This window comes from Lolium rigidum, chromosome 3 (assembly GCF_022539505.1).
Source record: "Lolium rigidum isolate FL_2022 chromosome 3, APGP_CSIRO_Lrig_0.1, whole genome shotgun sequence".
NCBI lineage: Eukaryota > Viridiplantae > Streptophyta > Magnoliopsida > Poales > Poaceae > Lolium > Lolium rigidum.
Window position 1 is genome coordinate 319,078,565 of NC_061510.1, and position 16,973 is coordinate 319,095,537.

Genomic DNA, 16,973 nt, shown 5'->3' on the forward strand with positions numbered 1-16,973 from the left:
AGGAGATGTGGCAAATTAGGATCAGGAGACAGTTTATATCTAACAGTATGTTGTGCAAGCAACTTTTAATTTTTCTTGCATCAGTAGTAGCATTGCATTTATCAATAAAATCATCATCAAGTTCTACATAATCTTCATCAAGATCATCACTAGAGTATTCAACAGACTCAGGTGAATTAACAGGTGTAGCAGCATTTTCATTAGGAGTTTCAGTATTTTCAGTTTGTCTAGACCTAGCAATTGTAGCATCTAGAAAAGATCCTAATGAACCATCATTATCAAGTACAGTAGAAGCATCATCAAAATTATAAGAGGAACTTTCAGATCTAGCAGAAGTACCAGCATGTGAAGCATGTGGTGGTGAAACAAGTTTATCTATCACAGATGGTGAATCAAGAGCAACAGAGGTACTTAGAGTTGTACCTTTTCTTGTAATGGATGGTAATATGGCGACTTTAGTATCGCGAGGTTTACCCATGATGGAGAATTTGCAGCGAACAATATCAATCCAAGTGAACTTCCAAATAAAGCTATGCTCCCCGGCAACGGCGCCGGAAAATAGTCTTGATGACCCACAAGTATAGGGGATCGCAACGAGTCTTCGCGGAAAGTAAAACCCAATTTATTGATTCGACACAAGGGGAGACAAAGAATACTTGAAAGCCTTAACGAGCGGAGTTGTCAATTCAGTTGCACCTGGAAACAGACTTGCTCGCAAGAGTTTATCAGTAGTAACAGTTTTATAGCAGTAGCAGTAGTGAAATAACAGCAGTAGAGTAACAAAGACAACAATAGTGATTGTAGTAAACAGCAGGATTAAAATACTGTAGGCACAGGGATGGATGACGGGCGTTGCATGGATGAGAGAAACTCATGTAACAATCAAGATAGAGCATTTGCAGATAGTAATAAACGGTATCCAAGTACTAATCAATCAATAGGCATGTGTTCCATATATAGTCGTACGTGCTCGCAATGAGAAACTTGCACAACATCTTTTGTCCTATCAGCCTAGGTGGCGGCTGGCCTCTAGGGAATCTACTGGAAATTAAGGTACTCCTTTTAATAGAGCACCGGAGCAAAGCATTAACACTCCTTGAACACATGTGATCCTCATATCACCGCCTTCCCCTCCGGTTGTCCCAATTTTTGTCACTTTGGGGCCTCGGGTTCCGGACAACGATACGTGTATACAACTTGCAGGTAAGATCATAAAACAATGCATATCATCATGAAACAATAACATGTTCAGATCTGAGATCATGGCACTCGGGCCCTAGTGACAAGCATTAAGCATAACAAGTTGCAACAATATCATAAAAATACCAATTACGGACACTAGGCACTATGCCCTAACAATCTTATGCTATTACATGACCAATCTCATCCAATCCCTACCATCCCCTTCAGCCTACGACGGGGGAATTACTCACACATGGATGGGGGAAACATGGCTGGTCGATGGAGAGGCGTCGGTGGTGATGATGGCGATGATCTCCTCCAATTCCCCGTCCCGGCGGAGTGCCAGAACGGAGTTTCTAGTCCCGAGACGGAGTTTCGCGACGGTGGCGGCGTACTGGATGGTTCTGGCGACTTCGACTAACCCCATGTGCTTAGGTTTTCGGGACGAAGAAGTACGCGAAGGAGAGGAGGCCAGAGGGGGCTGTGGGCCCCCTCCTCACAAGGCGGCGCGGCCAGGCCTTGGCCCGCGCCGGCCTATGAGGTGGGCCCATGGCGGCCCTCCTCGGCTCCCCCTTCGACTCCCTTCGTCTTACGGAAAAATAGGATTTTTCATATAATTTCCGTCAATTGTTGATCTTCCGAAATATTGCATTCCGACGGCGCTTTTTCCGACGAGAATCCGGACTCCGGTGCGCGATCCTCCAATAATCATGAAACATGCAAAATAGATGAAATAACATAAGTATCATCTCCAAATATGAAATATATCAATGAATAACAGCAAATTATGATATAAAATAGTGATGCAAAATGGGCGTATCAGCGTGCAAAATGGCACAACGGATCAGGCCCACTGAAAACTGCCGATTCGGACGTTCCTCCAGGCATGTCCCAGGGGTGCTTTGAGAACCGATTGGGCTACAACGCAAACCACTTATAGACAACCAAACGAGCTGTTTTTTGCTGGGCTGATACGAGCCAAAGGGCTCACAACCTACCAAACGCGTCCTATTTGTTGCGGGGAAACACCAAATTTCTAGCTGATTTTAAAGAGGTCGTGCACCGTCAGACGTGCATCCATGCAAGCTGAGGTGGAAGTGGAACCCTCAATTTATCACAAAGCTGCCCCCTGCCCGGTTGCAATCTGGTCGTGTATTTTTCGGGTTGCACTCTCTGCTTGTCTCGACTGCCATTATTTCCAGTTAAGTTCAGCTGGGTAATTTTTAATTCATCTGGGCCCTTCAAGTACACTTAAGATTCGATCAGAATATACAAAAATATGAGATACAGTATATACTCCAGTAGCATTATTGCTCCATACATCCATACTCTCACTTGTGCAGTGACCTGACCACGGTTCTTGATGACATTTGGTGTCAGCCAGCCAGCCAGGTTATGTTCGCATTATTTTCGGCAAGCAATCAATAAACGTTTGCGATTTACTAGTCTTCGCCATGTGTGTCTGTGAGAGCGTGCATGTGTCTTGTCACAGTCTCAGAGCTCATAAAGCGAGCTAGAGCATCCAGACACCGAGACCTATCAGTCTATCTCATTTGCACTATACCCCACTACGTACTTGCGAAAATGGCTTCTTCCCTCCTCTCCATCGCCATTTCCCTCCTCCTCTTCCAGGCCGTGGCCACCGCGCAGCTCGCGGGAGACGCGCCACCGGAGCTGCCGAGGTCGGAGCTGGCGGCAATCTACCGCGTCATGGCCGACCTCCTTGACGACCCGACGTGGCCGCAGCTCCACCCTCGGCCGTGCACAGACACGCCATGGCCGGGCCTCCAGTGCGAGCTCGCCCCCGACGACAGCCACCGCCTCCGAGCAACTCGCCTCCATTTCGGCCCCGACGTGTCCACCCCGCCGTGCAAGCCCGGAGCCAGGCTCGCCGCCCCCGCGATCCTCGGCCTGCCCCACCTCAAGACACTCTCCCTCTTCGGCTGCTTCGTCGGCGCCGGCCCCGTCGAGCTGCTGGCCGCGCTATTCACCAACGCCTCCTCCCTCGAGCAGCTCGTACTCAAGTCCAACCCAGGCCTCACCGGCCGGATACCCACAACCTTGACCAACCTGAAGAGCCTGCAGGTGCTTAGCCTGTCCCAGAACGGCTTCCGCGGCGAGATCCCCAGGGAGCTCGGCGGCCTCACCGCGTTGCAGCAACTCGACCTCAGCTACAACAACATCACCGGCGAGGTACGTACGGAGTACTTTAGTTGTTTCCGTGGCGTCGGTAAATTTCGTACGAATGTGCATGCCTGTCTTGGTGGTGACACTCACACGTACACGTATGTTTGTTTCGGCGAGCGCCAGATACCGGAGGAGATTGGCGGGATGGCGAGCCTGTCCATCCTGGACCTGAGCTGGAACAGCATCAGCGGCGGCGTGCCGGCGGCGCTGGGCAGCCTGCGGATGCTGCAGAAGGCGGACCTGAGCTACAACCGGCTCGCCGGCGCGGTGCCGCCGGAGGTCGGGTCGCTGAAGGAGCTGGTGTTCCTGGACCTGAGCCACAACGGGCTGTCGGGCCCGCTGCCGGCCTCATTGGCCGCTCTAACGAAGCTGCAGTACCTGCTCCTGCAGGACAACCCCATCGGCACGGCGGTGCCGGCGGTGGTCGGGTCGCTGCGGCGGCTGCAGGTGCTGGGCCTGTCCGGGTGCAACCTCACCGGCCCGATCCCGCGGGGCGCGTTCGCGGCGCTGGGGAGCCTGATGGCGCTGTCCCTGGACCGGAACCGGCTGGACGGGCCGATCCCGGCGAGCCTCGGCGCGCTGCCGCACCTGGGGCAGCTCAACCTCAGCCAGAACCGGCTCGCCGGGGAGATCGCGCTGCCGGGGGAGTTCGTGGCGCGGCTCGGCAGGCGGCTCGACGTGCGGGGCAACGAGGAGCTGTGCGTCGGCAGGGGAAGGTACGGGAGGCTGCAGACGAGCAATCTCGGGGCGCGGCCGTGCGTGGATCAGGGCAGCGTCAACGGGACGTCGGCGCTCGACGAGGCGGCCGCCGACCGTGGATTGCCGGGCGCTGCAGGATTGGGCGGCTTGGCGTACCACCTTCTCGTGTTGCTGTTGGTACTCGAGTTGTGATCTTGTGATGTCTTATTAGGAGTAGCATTTGACTACTGAGTGAACGATGATTCTTGATGCGATTACGGGGTTCGGTTGGATCTTCTTTATTTCCTTGTATACTCGACTGGATAACGTGGAAAATACACCTCGACACCTACGGCGACGTCCACCAAGTATCTAAGACACACTTACGGTTGAGACTCAGTGCGACGCATACGTTTATAAATAAGTACATACACTTTATAAACTAATGCACATATAGTACAATCAACTTCTATAGGCACCTTCAAAAATTTGAGTTCAAGAAATGGATCCGAAGATTGATGAAGGAAACACCACAAACATCTTGTTATCTGCTTCATGCTTGTCTCCATTGATTTAGCTGGAGTGACAAATTCTGGGAGGATCCGCCGGTGAACTTCAAATGGAGTACATGTTTGGAGATTGCCGGATCGCATGGTATTCAGTTGTGTGAAATCATATTTTTCTAACCGTTTAGTTCAAGAGGGAGCAAGCGAAGCTCTGTAGGTTGTTGCCATCATGGGGCATATCTTTAGTTCCATGGTGAAGTCACTCGCCAAAAATGGCATGGAGGCCGAGTTCTGGGTACTAGTAATGGTAGTTCAAGTTCGCGAAAAATGCAATGCCAAGTTTTTCAAATCAAATAGGAAAAGACTAACAAATAAATAAAACCATCTTGTACTTTGATGGCTAGTACGATATATTCCTTGCATCATCTCTAGTATAAAATTCAAACCTCAATTCATTCATCAGATCGATGATAGGCACCAGATATTGCATGGGCTCGATGGCTAACATCAAGGTTTATTTTTGGAGAAATGGATTATCAGGTGGTTTAGATCATGGTTTTTAGAACAAGCCATGGAATATATTTTTGTCGGAAATAACATTGATTTCGTTCAGAATGTCAAAATGTGCAACATGTTAGAATGGTTCCGGCCATGTTTAGCACCTTTCGCAATTGTTGTATATATTTTAGAAATATTTGTAGTGTAAGCCATGTGCACTGTGAATTTTATATGGATAAACATACAAGTGCCAAGATTGTTTTTTTTTGAATTTTAGAAATGTCATGAATTGTTTCTTAAAAAGTCAAAAGTATTTAGAGTTTTAGGATTATTTCGGAAATTGTCTTAGAATTTTAGAATTGTTATGAATATTTTACATATTTTATTGTTTTAATTTTTTTTAAGAATTATTATGAATTTTTTTAAAGTGAGTGTAGGTTCAATACTTCATTGGAATGATATCAGTAGAGATTCTTCCACGCGATTTCTCATCTTGCACTGGTGGAACGTCTCTAATGATGGTTACTTAATTACATATACGTAAAATTTATCTGGCAGGGGTTTAAGAGGACCAAAACGCACGGGTTTAAGTGTCCTCGGTGGAGGACCAGTCTGGAGTACTAGTGTAGGTTGGTGTCGAACCACCATCCTAGACATCAAAGTAAATGATACTCCCTCCGTCTCAATGTTTACGGCGCATAACAAAATTCCAATTTTTCCTCAATGCATAAGGGGCGCAGGCGATTGTGGATTGCTAATCTTCCAAATTTACCCCTGCTTTCCCGTTTCCCCTCCTTAAAATCTGGTGGCATTAACCCACAACCCTTTGAAACTATTGGTGTGGCCCAAGAAACGAGGAGGTCCAGGGGAAACGAAAGATCCAGCGTGTGCGGAAGAGGCGCTAATCGCGCGAGCATGCAGGGGGCAAATGAGGAAACTAGCGATTATTTCTCTCCTACCATTCTCACATTAATAATTGTGCAAAAAAATTGCACCCTAAGCAATGAGATGGAGGGAGTAGTTAAGATTTATTTGGTGGTAATCATGATATGTAGACTTTGCATTGTCAATTTGTATTGTCTCCTTTTTTTTATATCACTTCATTGGAATGATACACAATCGTAGGTAAAAGCTACCGAGGGTTCAAGATAGGTAATAACTTATTTCTTCTAACTGCTGACTTTTCACTGGTAGATTTGCCAAAAACATTTGTGCAAAAATATATTTTCCAGTTAAGCCTTGACCGCTTTGTGAATTTTTTGTTTATGTGGATGGCCACATGTTCAATGTGGTTCAATTTTGAGCCTGCAAATATGATTTATATTTTTTAAAGTTTGTGAAATGTGACGCTTAATATGATTTTCATAATCTTTTTGAATCTTGCGGAGTATTTCATATATCTAACCAAGGTAATTATAACATGTTGCTCCAGCATGCAGGTTCTAAGAACATTTTCATCTCTTTTGATGCAAAATAGTGCGAGAATATATGGACATTGTTATCATTTTATAAATTTAAGTTTTGACAGATTTAACAAGGTTATTTTAATATTATACTGCCTCCGTTCTGAAATATAAACCGTTTTATAAAGCTAAACTAGTTTTCTCAAAAAAAAGTCTTATATTTTAGAAAGGCGATAATATTTCACTTCTAAATAATATATGCTGGTTCAACTATGTAGAAAATACAATGGACGTCGTGTACACTTCACCACTTTCTGATATGGACTCGAAGATGGAAAGTTATTAGATTGTGAACTTTTGAATACCTAAAATTATAATTTCACAAATAATGAAATTTTAACTAATTCCCAAAAAATGAAGATTTAATTATGTAACAACTCTAGCAATAATTTAGAAAATTTAACATCCTCGTCTACTTGAACTTGCAATATTCAGTGGTGATTTGTCAAAAATAACCAAATGGCAGAAATCAAATTTCTAGTTAAAATTTCCGAAGCTATAGAATGTAAGCATAGCCTGAACCGATAATCAAACATGGCTCATAAATTGAAAATTCTTTTTTCTCTGATTTTTTTTTTGAAAAGCCATTTGGTTAAGTTTACATCCCATGAGCAAAACTTGATCCGCGGATGGTAGTCTGAAAAAGAAAAGAAAAAATTGTCTATTAACTCTCGTTTGAGACTGCAAAGTTTCTTTATTTGAAAACGATAAAGCTTAGTGCATCTCCCCGTCTTCCCGACGAGGCCCCCAGGACGCATTTTTGTCATCCGGATAGACGAAAACGGCCCAATCGCGCCCCCGGTTCCTCGTTTTCGTCCGGATTAGGCCTTTCATCCGTCCGGAGAGCCCAGGCCATCCCCGGCCCCCCGGGGTGCGCTCGGGGACCCCGGACGAGAGAAAGCGGGATGGGCCCGCTCTGTCGGCGAGAGAACATACGCAAATCCCTCCTCCCCTCCCGTTGCTCTGTCGCCGCCGGCACCACCCCTCGCCAATCCACCGGACGTTTGCCTCAACTTCGCCGTTCCTCCACCCAGCAGCCTATATTCCGCCGCCCGTCGTGCCCTCTGCCTAATTTCCGCCGTCGGGCCAGCTCCCTCGCGTCGCTCCTCGTCGACACACCCGGAAGGTGTTCGTCCAATTGCTTGGCCGGACATGGACTCCGACGAGGAGGTGGAGCAGATGTTCGTCGAACTTCTTGAGGAAGAAACGGCAGCCGCCGCCCAAGACGAGGAGCACGTGCTGATCCTAGCTTGCCTGTCCGGCTTGTACGCCCAGTCGGTCATTGGTCGTCGTCGTGGGTCGGCACCAGGTCGCCAGAAGTGCAAGCCGAGGCAGCGAATGGAGGGCTATTGCATGCTCTACACCGACTACTTCGCCGAAGATCCATTGCACGGTGAGGCTGTTTTTAGGCGTCGTTTCAGGATGAGCCGGAAGTTGTTCCTGAAAATTGTGTATGCCCTTCGAGGCTACGACTCCTATTTCAGATGCAAGTTGGATTGCACCGGCATGGCAGGGTTTTCCGTCCTCCAACAGTGCAAGGTGGCTATGCGGATGCTGGCATATGGAGCTCATGGTGATTCTACCGATGACTATGACTATCTTCGGATGGTGGAGTCCACCGTCCTTGATTGTTTCTACCAGTTCTGCAGGTGGTGATAGCTGTGTTCGGGGACCTCTACTTGAGATCACCGACTGTCGAAGACACTGCTAAGATCCTCTATGTCAATGAAGCTCGAGGATTTTCAGGGATACTTGGAAGCATTGACTGCATGCATTGGAAATGGAAGAACTGTCCGTTTGTCCGGCAGAGAATGTACAAGGGTCACAAAAAAGGCTGCTGATACTTGAGGCAGTGGCTACCCATGATCTTTGTATTTGGCACTCCTTCTTTGGTATGCCGGGATCCAACAACGACATCAACGTCTTGCAGTGCTCGTCGGTCTTCTCCAAGCTTGTTGAGGGTCATGCTCCCCCGGTTAACTTTATGATCAATGGCCGGTGGTACAACAAGGGATAATATCTTGCAGACGGTATCTATCCAAAGTGGGCAACATTTGTGAAGACTATCTCAAGCCCCGCCCTCCCGAAGGAGCAGCAGTTTGCCAAGGAACAAGAAGCTTGCCGAAAGGACGCCGAGCGTGCATTTGGTGTCCTCCAGCAGAGATTTATTGTAGTCTGGTTCCCTGCTTTGACTTGGTCCAAAGATCAGATGTAGGAGGTGATGAACTGTTGTGTGTGCTTACAAAACATGATTATCGAGGATGAGCGGAAGCATCCGGTTCCTCCGAGCGAACAAGCTGCACCATATGACAGAGAGGGTCCTCTTGCACAGCCTAACCACCAGGTGCCGGCATCGTGGGCTGCGTTCATCGCTATGCGTCAGGAGATTCGAGACTCCACAATGCATCAACAGCTGCAGGATGATCTGGTGGAGCACATATGGACGCTTCGAGGCAACACCAACTAGTTTTTCCATTTGATTTGTTTGAAAACTTGTCTTGTTTTGTTGAACTTATTTTTAAAAATAAGTCAATTGTTTGCCAAATCTGGTCCAATTCGCCGAATTATGCATGAAATTTGGCATCTAGGGGCGTTTTACTCTAAAAAAAGAATTATGCATGAAATTGGGCATCCATGGTTTTTCTTAAAAAAAGCCGAGCCTCGGGTGTCTACCGGGGAGACGGCTGAAACTTCGGCGCTCCCCAGACCAGACTTTTGTCCAATCCAGCGCTAAATAGCGCCGGATTTCGACGCGGAGCCCAACGGCTGAAGATGCTCTTAGGCTGGTGCCAACGCGGGCTGGAGGCGGGGCGCTACCGCCCGCGACGGGGCGAGAGTGAGGCGACAGGCGGGCGAGACGGTAGCGGCGGGCGCCGCCCGGCGGTAGGGCGCGGTACCGCCCGCCTATAGCCCGCGTTGGAGCCGAGAGCGGGGCGAGAGGGAGGCGATACCGGTGCTAGTGGGGGCGGTAGGGAGGAGAGAGAAGTGAGAGCTGGCACTATAGCCCGTGCACTGGCACCGTGGGGTGAGAGTGAGGTGAGAGTGAGATGAGAGTGAGGGTAAAAACTAACTGGCGAGGCTATAGTGGGGTGATGCATTGGCACCAGCCTTAGTATAGCCTTTCTGGATTTTTGGGCCAGGGAACAAAACAAGAGTCAGCGTTCCGGCGTGCAACCAAACAGGCATGCCACTCTCCACGCCCCTCCCCAATCTCGCTCTGTCACTCTTTGTCGAACACTCCCCTCCCAGCCTCCTCTCCTCTCTTCTCCCCTCCGCCGCCGCCACCGCCACCGCCTCAACAAACCCAACCTTCTCCTTGCAAATACAGCAGCAGCAACATGGCGCCTCCACCCTCCTTTGCTTAGGTTCCCTTCCGTTGCTGCATTCGCTTGTTTTTCTTCTTCAGGGGAAGAAAAGGTGACCGGACTCGAGGAGCGCGCCGGCATCCGAGCCAGAAAGGTAAGGATGAATGTACCGCGCGCTGTTTTTACAGATGCTCTTGGTCTGATGCGAAACTGTGATTGCCAGTGCCCAATGGCGCTAGTTCAGGGCTCATACGAAAATTTGCGTGATTCTTGTTTTCAGAGTAACCAGCGCGTCAAATCGGCTAAAGGTTCGTTTGCTTTAGAGTTGAGATGGATTCGATCTGGTTTATGCGTTTATGCTGGGATAGATACACCCCATCTTGGACTTTCTTAGGATTTGTCCATTGTTTGTGCCTTGGGTCATATTTGTCTCGGATATGTGCTGGGAGTGAGTGACTTTGCAAAATGAAAATGTAATTAGTCCGCTGGCATGTAAAATTCAAGTCTGCTGCCTTGATTGGAGCAAGGACAGAGATGTCATACTTTTGCCAAGTCTCTTCGTGCTCCAAGACCATTGGCCGCCATGCTGAAACTGTAATTTATGTGGTGGCTATGGGTTAACACTTCTGTAGTTAGCTAACTAGCCAGATCGAGCAATAGAGACTGTCTGGTTCAGGCCAATCCTAACAGGGGATACATTACGAGGAATGCTGCTTATTTCTTTACTTCATATGGGAGAACTTCTTTGTTAACGTTCATGTGTAAAATTTGAGTTTCCACTGAGATTAAGAGGGTAAGATTTATTACATTTAGGTTTGAGTGTCAGCCTAGGGTTATTATAACTTACAACGCTGATGATCACTTTCTGAGACGAAAGCACTCTGGTTTTATGAATGATTGGATGCTCTTAATTCCTTTTGCGTCATGATCTCATTAATGTACCAGTATTACATATTTTTGCTTGGCAAAGTCAGTCTTCCATTCATGCCCATATTGTTAGACATTTCTTGCATTTAAATTTTAGACGAGGTTACCATACAAATTTGCATCATATATTCATATAGGGTAAACTGTTAATAAAACAACTGACCAGTGCTTCGTTCTATTAAAAAATTGGTAAACCATGTTCTTTTGAGTGATGCTTCATTGTGTACGAGTGTTGATGAACACAGTTCTACTGGGTTATCTACCATTTGTGACATTTTATTATCCTCTTATCAGTACTCATTTTTTGAATAAGGGAATAATTCTTAGGTTTTAATATACACAATTTAACCAATTGACTTGATATACACAATTGACGCTGATGATCACTTTCTGAGACGAAAGCACTCTGGTTTTAATATACACAATTTAACCAATTGACTTGAACCTTTTCTGAAGAAACTTCATTTAAATATGATTAAGGCTGACACTACATGTGTTTCATTATATATTTCAGTTCAGTGGGGTTAGGTGCTGTCTTTAAAGCACCTCTTCTAGAAAAGTTTATGAATCTTAAAAAGATAGTAGTTAATATTAAGTGAGGGGAAATTTGTATTAACAAACTATTGAACAAACTTATGCATACAGATTTAAAAACTAGGCTAATACACCCCCAATAATTTTTAGATTAATACGAATTTACACCATCTGATATTAACTGATTTTCTTTGAATTCGTAGAATTTTCTAAAAGAGGAGTGTCATAGCACAAGTTGTGGATTTGTTTTTAGATACTGAGCATAAACTAGAAACTGGTGATCTGGCAGTGGTTTTATTTCATCGAAATTTTCCAGTGGCCCTTTGCATGCACGCCCTAATCTACAACTCGCCTTGAAAATATGTATTTTTTGGCGATCCAGATCTTTTTTACTTCAAATGCTTATCAGTTATCACACCTTTACCATCAGTTCAAATGCTAATACTACCCTGCACACGACATTTACAACGCACCAGTGGTCTCCTAAGGTTGTTTTTGTTGTATGTACCTTTACTAGCATTCATTTTAGGTCCCTAGAATTGATTAGACGTACTTATCCTACATGCTCTGAAAACAGAGGTCGTAGTAACTGTAGTAGAGGTTCTGACTGGCAAGGGATGCAAATGGTTTCAGAGGAGCTTGGTGCCGTGTGTACCATGACATTTCAGATCCCCTATGTATCGAAGCTTTGGCATTTCGAGATGCAGTCTTGTTTGCCAGTCAGCAAGGATACAACCGGATCATTTGTGAGACGGATTGTGAGGTGCTAGTGAAGCTGTGGAAGGGACGACGCAATCAGAGCTCTCTGATTGCGCCTGTGTTTAGTGAGATCGATGACCTCATCTCAACCTTTGAGTCTTTTGATTTCTGTTTTGCTGGTAGAGCAGCCAATAGGGTTGCTCATGAGTGTGCTAGGTTTGCTTGTGAAAATGGTTTAGATACAGTGTGGTTAGAGGATAGTTCAGGTTTTCTTACTCACAGCCTTCAGGCTGATTGTAACTGTGTGCTTTTGAGTTAATAAAGTTGAATTTTCCCTCAAAAAAAAAAAGACAGTTCTCGGGTAGCACTATGTGCTTAAATAACAATCACCTGTTGGTTTTACACAACATAGGAAAATGCACCCTCATTTCGTTCATAATTACTTTTCTTGAACAATATTTCCTTCATGATTATATCATTTTAGTATCTCTGTGGTTGTTTGGCATGATTAGTGCGTTCATAGGGTGCTTTGAATATCCCAATATTGTACTTGCAGTTCCACCATCATTTAATAGTACAATATATGATCTTCATTATAGTAGTTTGTATTTGAATTTGTAAGAGTTAAGATGCAGAATAAAAGTTCAGGAACCTGTATGTGCATTTGATTTAGTATGGTACTGCCCCCTCATGCCAACTTTGTCTGAAGGGAGCTGCCTTACTATACTCTCGGTTTTGCTCTTAATCACTTGTCAACGGTTTAGAAGTTTTCTGTTTGATACTGAATACTGACCAGTGTCATTTTCATAAAAAGAGAAAGAGAGAAAAAAACACACTACAAACTGCTACCATTGTTTCAGTGTGTATCATCAGGCCAAAGAGAACCAGTGTGCTGCACCTGCGTTTGTTACATTCGTAGTTGAAATATTCTATTGCATAGTTAACACTATTCTCTACTTGCCCTTCCTCTCTTCTGGCAAACCAGCACTATCTTAGACCTTAACAGCCATAGCTAATTGTCACAGAGTGCTGCACATGGCTTCCAAGCTTCAGCTCCTGCCCTTCTGTGCCATTGCAGTTGTTGTCGCTTCGCTCTTTCACCCCTGTGCATCCACTGAGTTTCACCGTGAGCTCTCCAGCTGGTCCGGTGGCATCGCGACATGGTATGGTGATGCTAATGGTGCGGGAAGTGAAGGTAATAGAAATTATGAGATTTTGTATTGCTATCTCTTCCCAAACTGGCGTTTATCTTGAAGTAAATGTCTGATGTGTGCATTCCTGAATACATGTGCTGTAGGTGGTGCATGTGGGTACCAGTATGCTGTTGACCAGCCACCGTTCTCATCCATGATTGCTGCAGGCAGCCCCTTCATCTACGACTCTGGCGATGGCTGCGGTTCGTGCTACCGGGTACATGCAGCTCTATACAACTGACTCCATATGCATGACTGCAATCGTCTGTCTTTGACATTTGGAGATCTTGGTTCATCAGGTGGTGTGTGGTGGCAATGAAGCTTGCTCTGGTATTCCGGTGACTGTCGTCATCACAGACCAGGGGCCCGGTGGCCCTTGCCTTAGCGAGCTAGTGGATGGCCAGTGCCAGAATGAGGCAGCCCACTTCGACATGAGTGGGACGGCGTTCGGTGCCATGGCGAAGCCTGGCCAGGCTGACCAACTCCGCGGCGCTGGCCTCCTCCAAATCCAGTACACCCGGTACGCATGCATGGATGAGCATACCTCATTGTTACTCTACATGGCCTCTTGAGCGTATGTGTGCGTTGATTCTATAGTCGACATTAATCTGTTATGTTAGCAATGTGTGATTATGCAGTGTGCAGTGTGAGTGGACTGGAGTAGACTTGACCTTCAAAGTAGACGCTGGCTCAAACCCAAACTACTTGGCCGTGCTTGTCGAGTACGAGGACAGCGAGAGCGACCTCTCGGCCGTCGACCTCGCGCAGAGCGGGGGTTACGGGGCAACATCGGCCTGGATCCCAATGCAGCAGTCCTGGGGCGCGGTGTGGAAGCTCAACTCCGGTTCCACCCTCCATGGGCCGTTCTCCATCCGCCTGACGTTCAGGTCAGGCAGGATGCTCGTTGCCAGCAATGCCATACCTGCTGGGTGGAACCCCGGCGTGGCTTACCGGCCAGGCGGCGTCGTGGTGAGGGCAAGAGGTGGCCGCCGGGGCTACCGGTCTGAAGGAAGATTGAGCGTGCTGTATCGCCTTCTGCTGGTGTTTGTTGTATTCCTCCAGTTGTGATGTCATGTGAACCTGGTGGTTGTCTGAGTGAGACTGGTCATCGATTAACCTGACGGATGGATGGATTAGATCTGTGTTTTCCTGTAGTTTCGAGGACTGGTTGCAAGTTGCTGTGGTTCAGACTTCAAAGTGAGCGGCCAATTCTTGCATCTGGCTAGTGTAGTTTAGCCTGAACAATCTTTGTGAATATGTTTCATTAACCTGGTTTCGTTGGTCAAACAAAGTATGTTTGTCCCTGAAGAACTGATGCTGGGATCTCTACTTCCATATCAACTACCACCACCAGCAAATCTCATATCGGTGTTAAGATCATCAGTTCATTTCCATTGCCGCTCTCTAGTGAGATATAATCTCATGTCGGTGTTTGTGTGGATTGGTTTCAGCGGAGAGAGGGGGGAATGGCAGGGCGCGGTAAACGGAGGGAGAGGAGGAAGCAATTGGAGAAGCGCCGGGAAGCCGAAATCCAGCAACTGCTGGGCGCGTATCCATCTCACTAGCCTATTCTAAACTGAAATCCCGCCCAAAATTTTGTGCGCGAATCTGAATTCTGATGAGGAGCATGGCGCGTAAACCAATCCCTTGCTGAAACCACTCCCCATTTATCCGTGTGCAGATCCGAAAATGCAACTGCCAACCGCTCGTTTCTGGGATCTCTACTTCCATATCAACTGCCATGCGCTAGCTATTTTCGGTGCAGCAAACAAACAGAATCATCAGCACAAACAAACCGCTACCTGCAGAATCGGAATGAACAAGCAGAGCAACTTGCCTGCAAGCACAAGGCAGTATCTGCATAAATTTCAGAGATCCACAAAGATAGATCAGAATAGATGGAACCCAGAGGTCAGAGGACCATAGAACAGATCGAATAAACAAGCTCACTGCATGGACTAAAAGAGAAGTAATCAACAGGCGAGATAAAAGCAACCTAAATGGCACAGGCAACATGAATAACATTAGCAATAACTTGAGGACTGGAAATACCAGTGCTGTTACAACTTGCCAGCACATTTTCTTACTAGAGAATCACACGGTCATGAGACATGACACACTGGAGCATCTAACTACAGAGTACAACTGTAACATGGAAGTAGTAGCACGGAGACAGGCGATACATGAGGCCGTCCAAGGAGGCAGACCAGCCTAGGAAGAGGTAAACTTGGTGACGGCCTTGGTGCCCTCAGAGACGGCGTGCTTGGCGAGCTCGCCGGGGAGGACGAGGCGGACGGAGGTCTGGATCTCCCGGGACGTGATGGTGGGCTTCTTGTTGTACCGTGCCAGCTTGGCGGACTCGCCTGCGAGCTTCTCAAATATATCGTTGATGAAGGAGTTCATGATGGACATGGCCTTGGAGGAGATGCCGATGTCGGGGTGCACCTGCTTGAGCACCTTGAAGATGTAGATCTTGTACGTCTCCACGGACTTCTTGGCCTTCTTCTTGCCCTTCTTCTCGCCGCCCTCCTTGGCGGCGGTCTTGCCGGCGGGCAGGCTCTTTCCCGCCTTGGGCTTCTTGGCAGCGGGGGTCTTCTTGGCCTTCTCGGTCGCCGGCTCCTCCTCCACGGGCTTCTTCTCCGCCGGCTTCTTCTCGGCCTTGGGCGCCATGGGTGCTGCTGCGGATTCGACGGGGAGGGAGGTGGAAGAAGAGGTGGGGAATTGGTTGCAGATGAGATGAGAGGAAGCGAGGAGCGGGTGGAATGATAATATAGAAGGGAGGAGACGAATGCTGATTGGTGGAGGGGTGGGTGCCGCGGATCGGTGTTGCCAACTGACACCAGCCGTTCGCCGCTGTTCCCGATGGACGGTCCGGATGCGTTTCGACGCGGATCGTCAGTAGGACCTGCAGCTCTCCCACAATAAGTTCTGACAAAATCATACTCCGTATTATCATACTTGTTCAAAGATTTCTTCAAATGCACCCAAGTTCAGAGTTCAGACTCTAGCATACAGCAAAATACAGTACAGTACAATTATGCAGCTGAAGTACAAGCTCAAACACGAATTAAAAATGCCTATACGACAATTAACAGGCGTATATTTGAACCAAGCATAATGTGGTCATTTTTTGAGGCACTCTGGCCCGAATACAATCAGCACTGAAAATAAAATATAGTCAAAGGAAACATTGGTTTGGGCTGAGATATGGTTAGTGCTTGACCTGAACTAATACAAAAATTTACAAACAATGCATCTCCATTTATAGGGTAAATATGCAGAAGTAGCCTAAGAAAATTTAGAGAACTTATCACTAAGGCTACACCATGAGAACAGAAAGACAAAGAAAGAATAAACTATTGAACATGTAACTGATTTGTATGATGTATTCATGGATGTATGTTTATATGAAAATATCTTCATGTTGCTGCAGAGAAGTTTTTTTGTTCTAAATATATGCCACATACCTTACCGTGCCAGGTGGGTCATCGGGTTGACCTGTGGCAGGGATTATACCTTGCCGCAGCTGGACGGCTGGAGCTCACAAACTCCTGCATGTCCAGTCTACCTATGTTTGATATGGGGTTGTACTTGCTCCACGACACGACGCATGGGGCTATGAACCGCTCCCGTGCTCGCTTCTTTTGGGAAGGAGTGGGGGGTAAACGTAAGTACGATCGATTGGGCCACGGTCTGTAGACCATGGGAGTTCGGGGGATTGGGAATCCTCAACACCAAGTACATGAACATTGCTCTCATGCTTAGGTTGATTTGGAAATTGTACCAAAATGAGGGAGGCCT

General features: G+C 47.0%; 3 protein-coding genes across 3 annotated transcripts; 2 read left to right on the top strand and 1 right to left on the bottom strand.

Moving 5' to 3' along the window:
- Positions 1 to 2,847: 2,847 nt before the first annotated feature.
- Positions 2,848 to 4,260, top strand: LOC124696935 (receptor like protein 29-like). Its single transcript, XM_047229593.1, has 2 exons — positions 2,848 to 3,375; positions 3,493 to 4,260. Exons 1-2 carry the CDS (start codon positions 2,893 to 2,895, stop codon positions 4,258 to 4,260), a joined length of 1,251 nt encoding a protein of 416 aa, XP_047085549.1. The 5' UTR covers positions 2,848 to 2,892.
- A 5,788-nt stretch (positions 4,261 to 10,048) lies between these two features.
- Positions 10,049 to 14,240, top strand: LOC124696936 (expansin-B12-like). The gene is made up of 5 exons (XM_047229594.1): positions 10,049 to 10,127; positions 12,986 to 13,174; positions 13,277 to 13,389; positions 13,472 to 13,692; positions 13,811 to 14,240. Exons 1-5 carry the CDS (start codon positions 10,049 to 10,051, stop codon positions 14,238 to 14,240), a joined length of 1,032 nt encoding a protein of 343 aa, XP_047085550.1.
- Positions 14,241 to 15,277: 1,037 nt separating this feature from the next.
- Positions 15,278 to 15,893, bottom strand: LOC124703778 (histone H2B.1-like). The gene has a single exon (XM_047235995.1). It carries the CDS (start codon positions 15,840 to 15,842, stop codon positions 15,384 to 15,386), a length of 459 nt encoding a protein of 152 aa, XP_047091951.1. The 5' UTR covers positions 15,843 to 15,893; the 3' UTR covers positions 15,278 to 15,383.
- Positions 15,894 to 16,973: the final 1,080 nt, after the last annotated feature.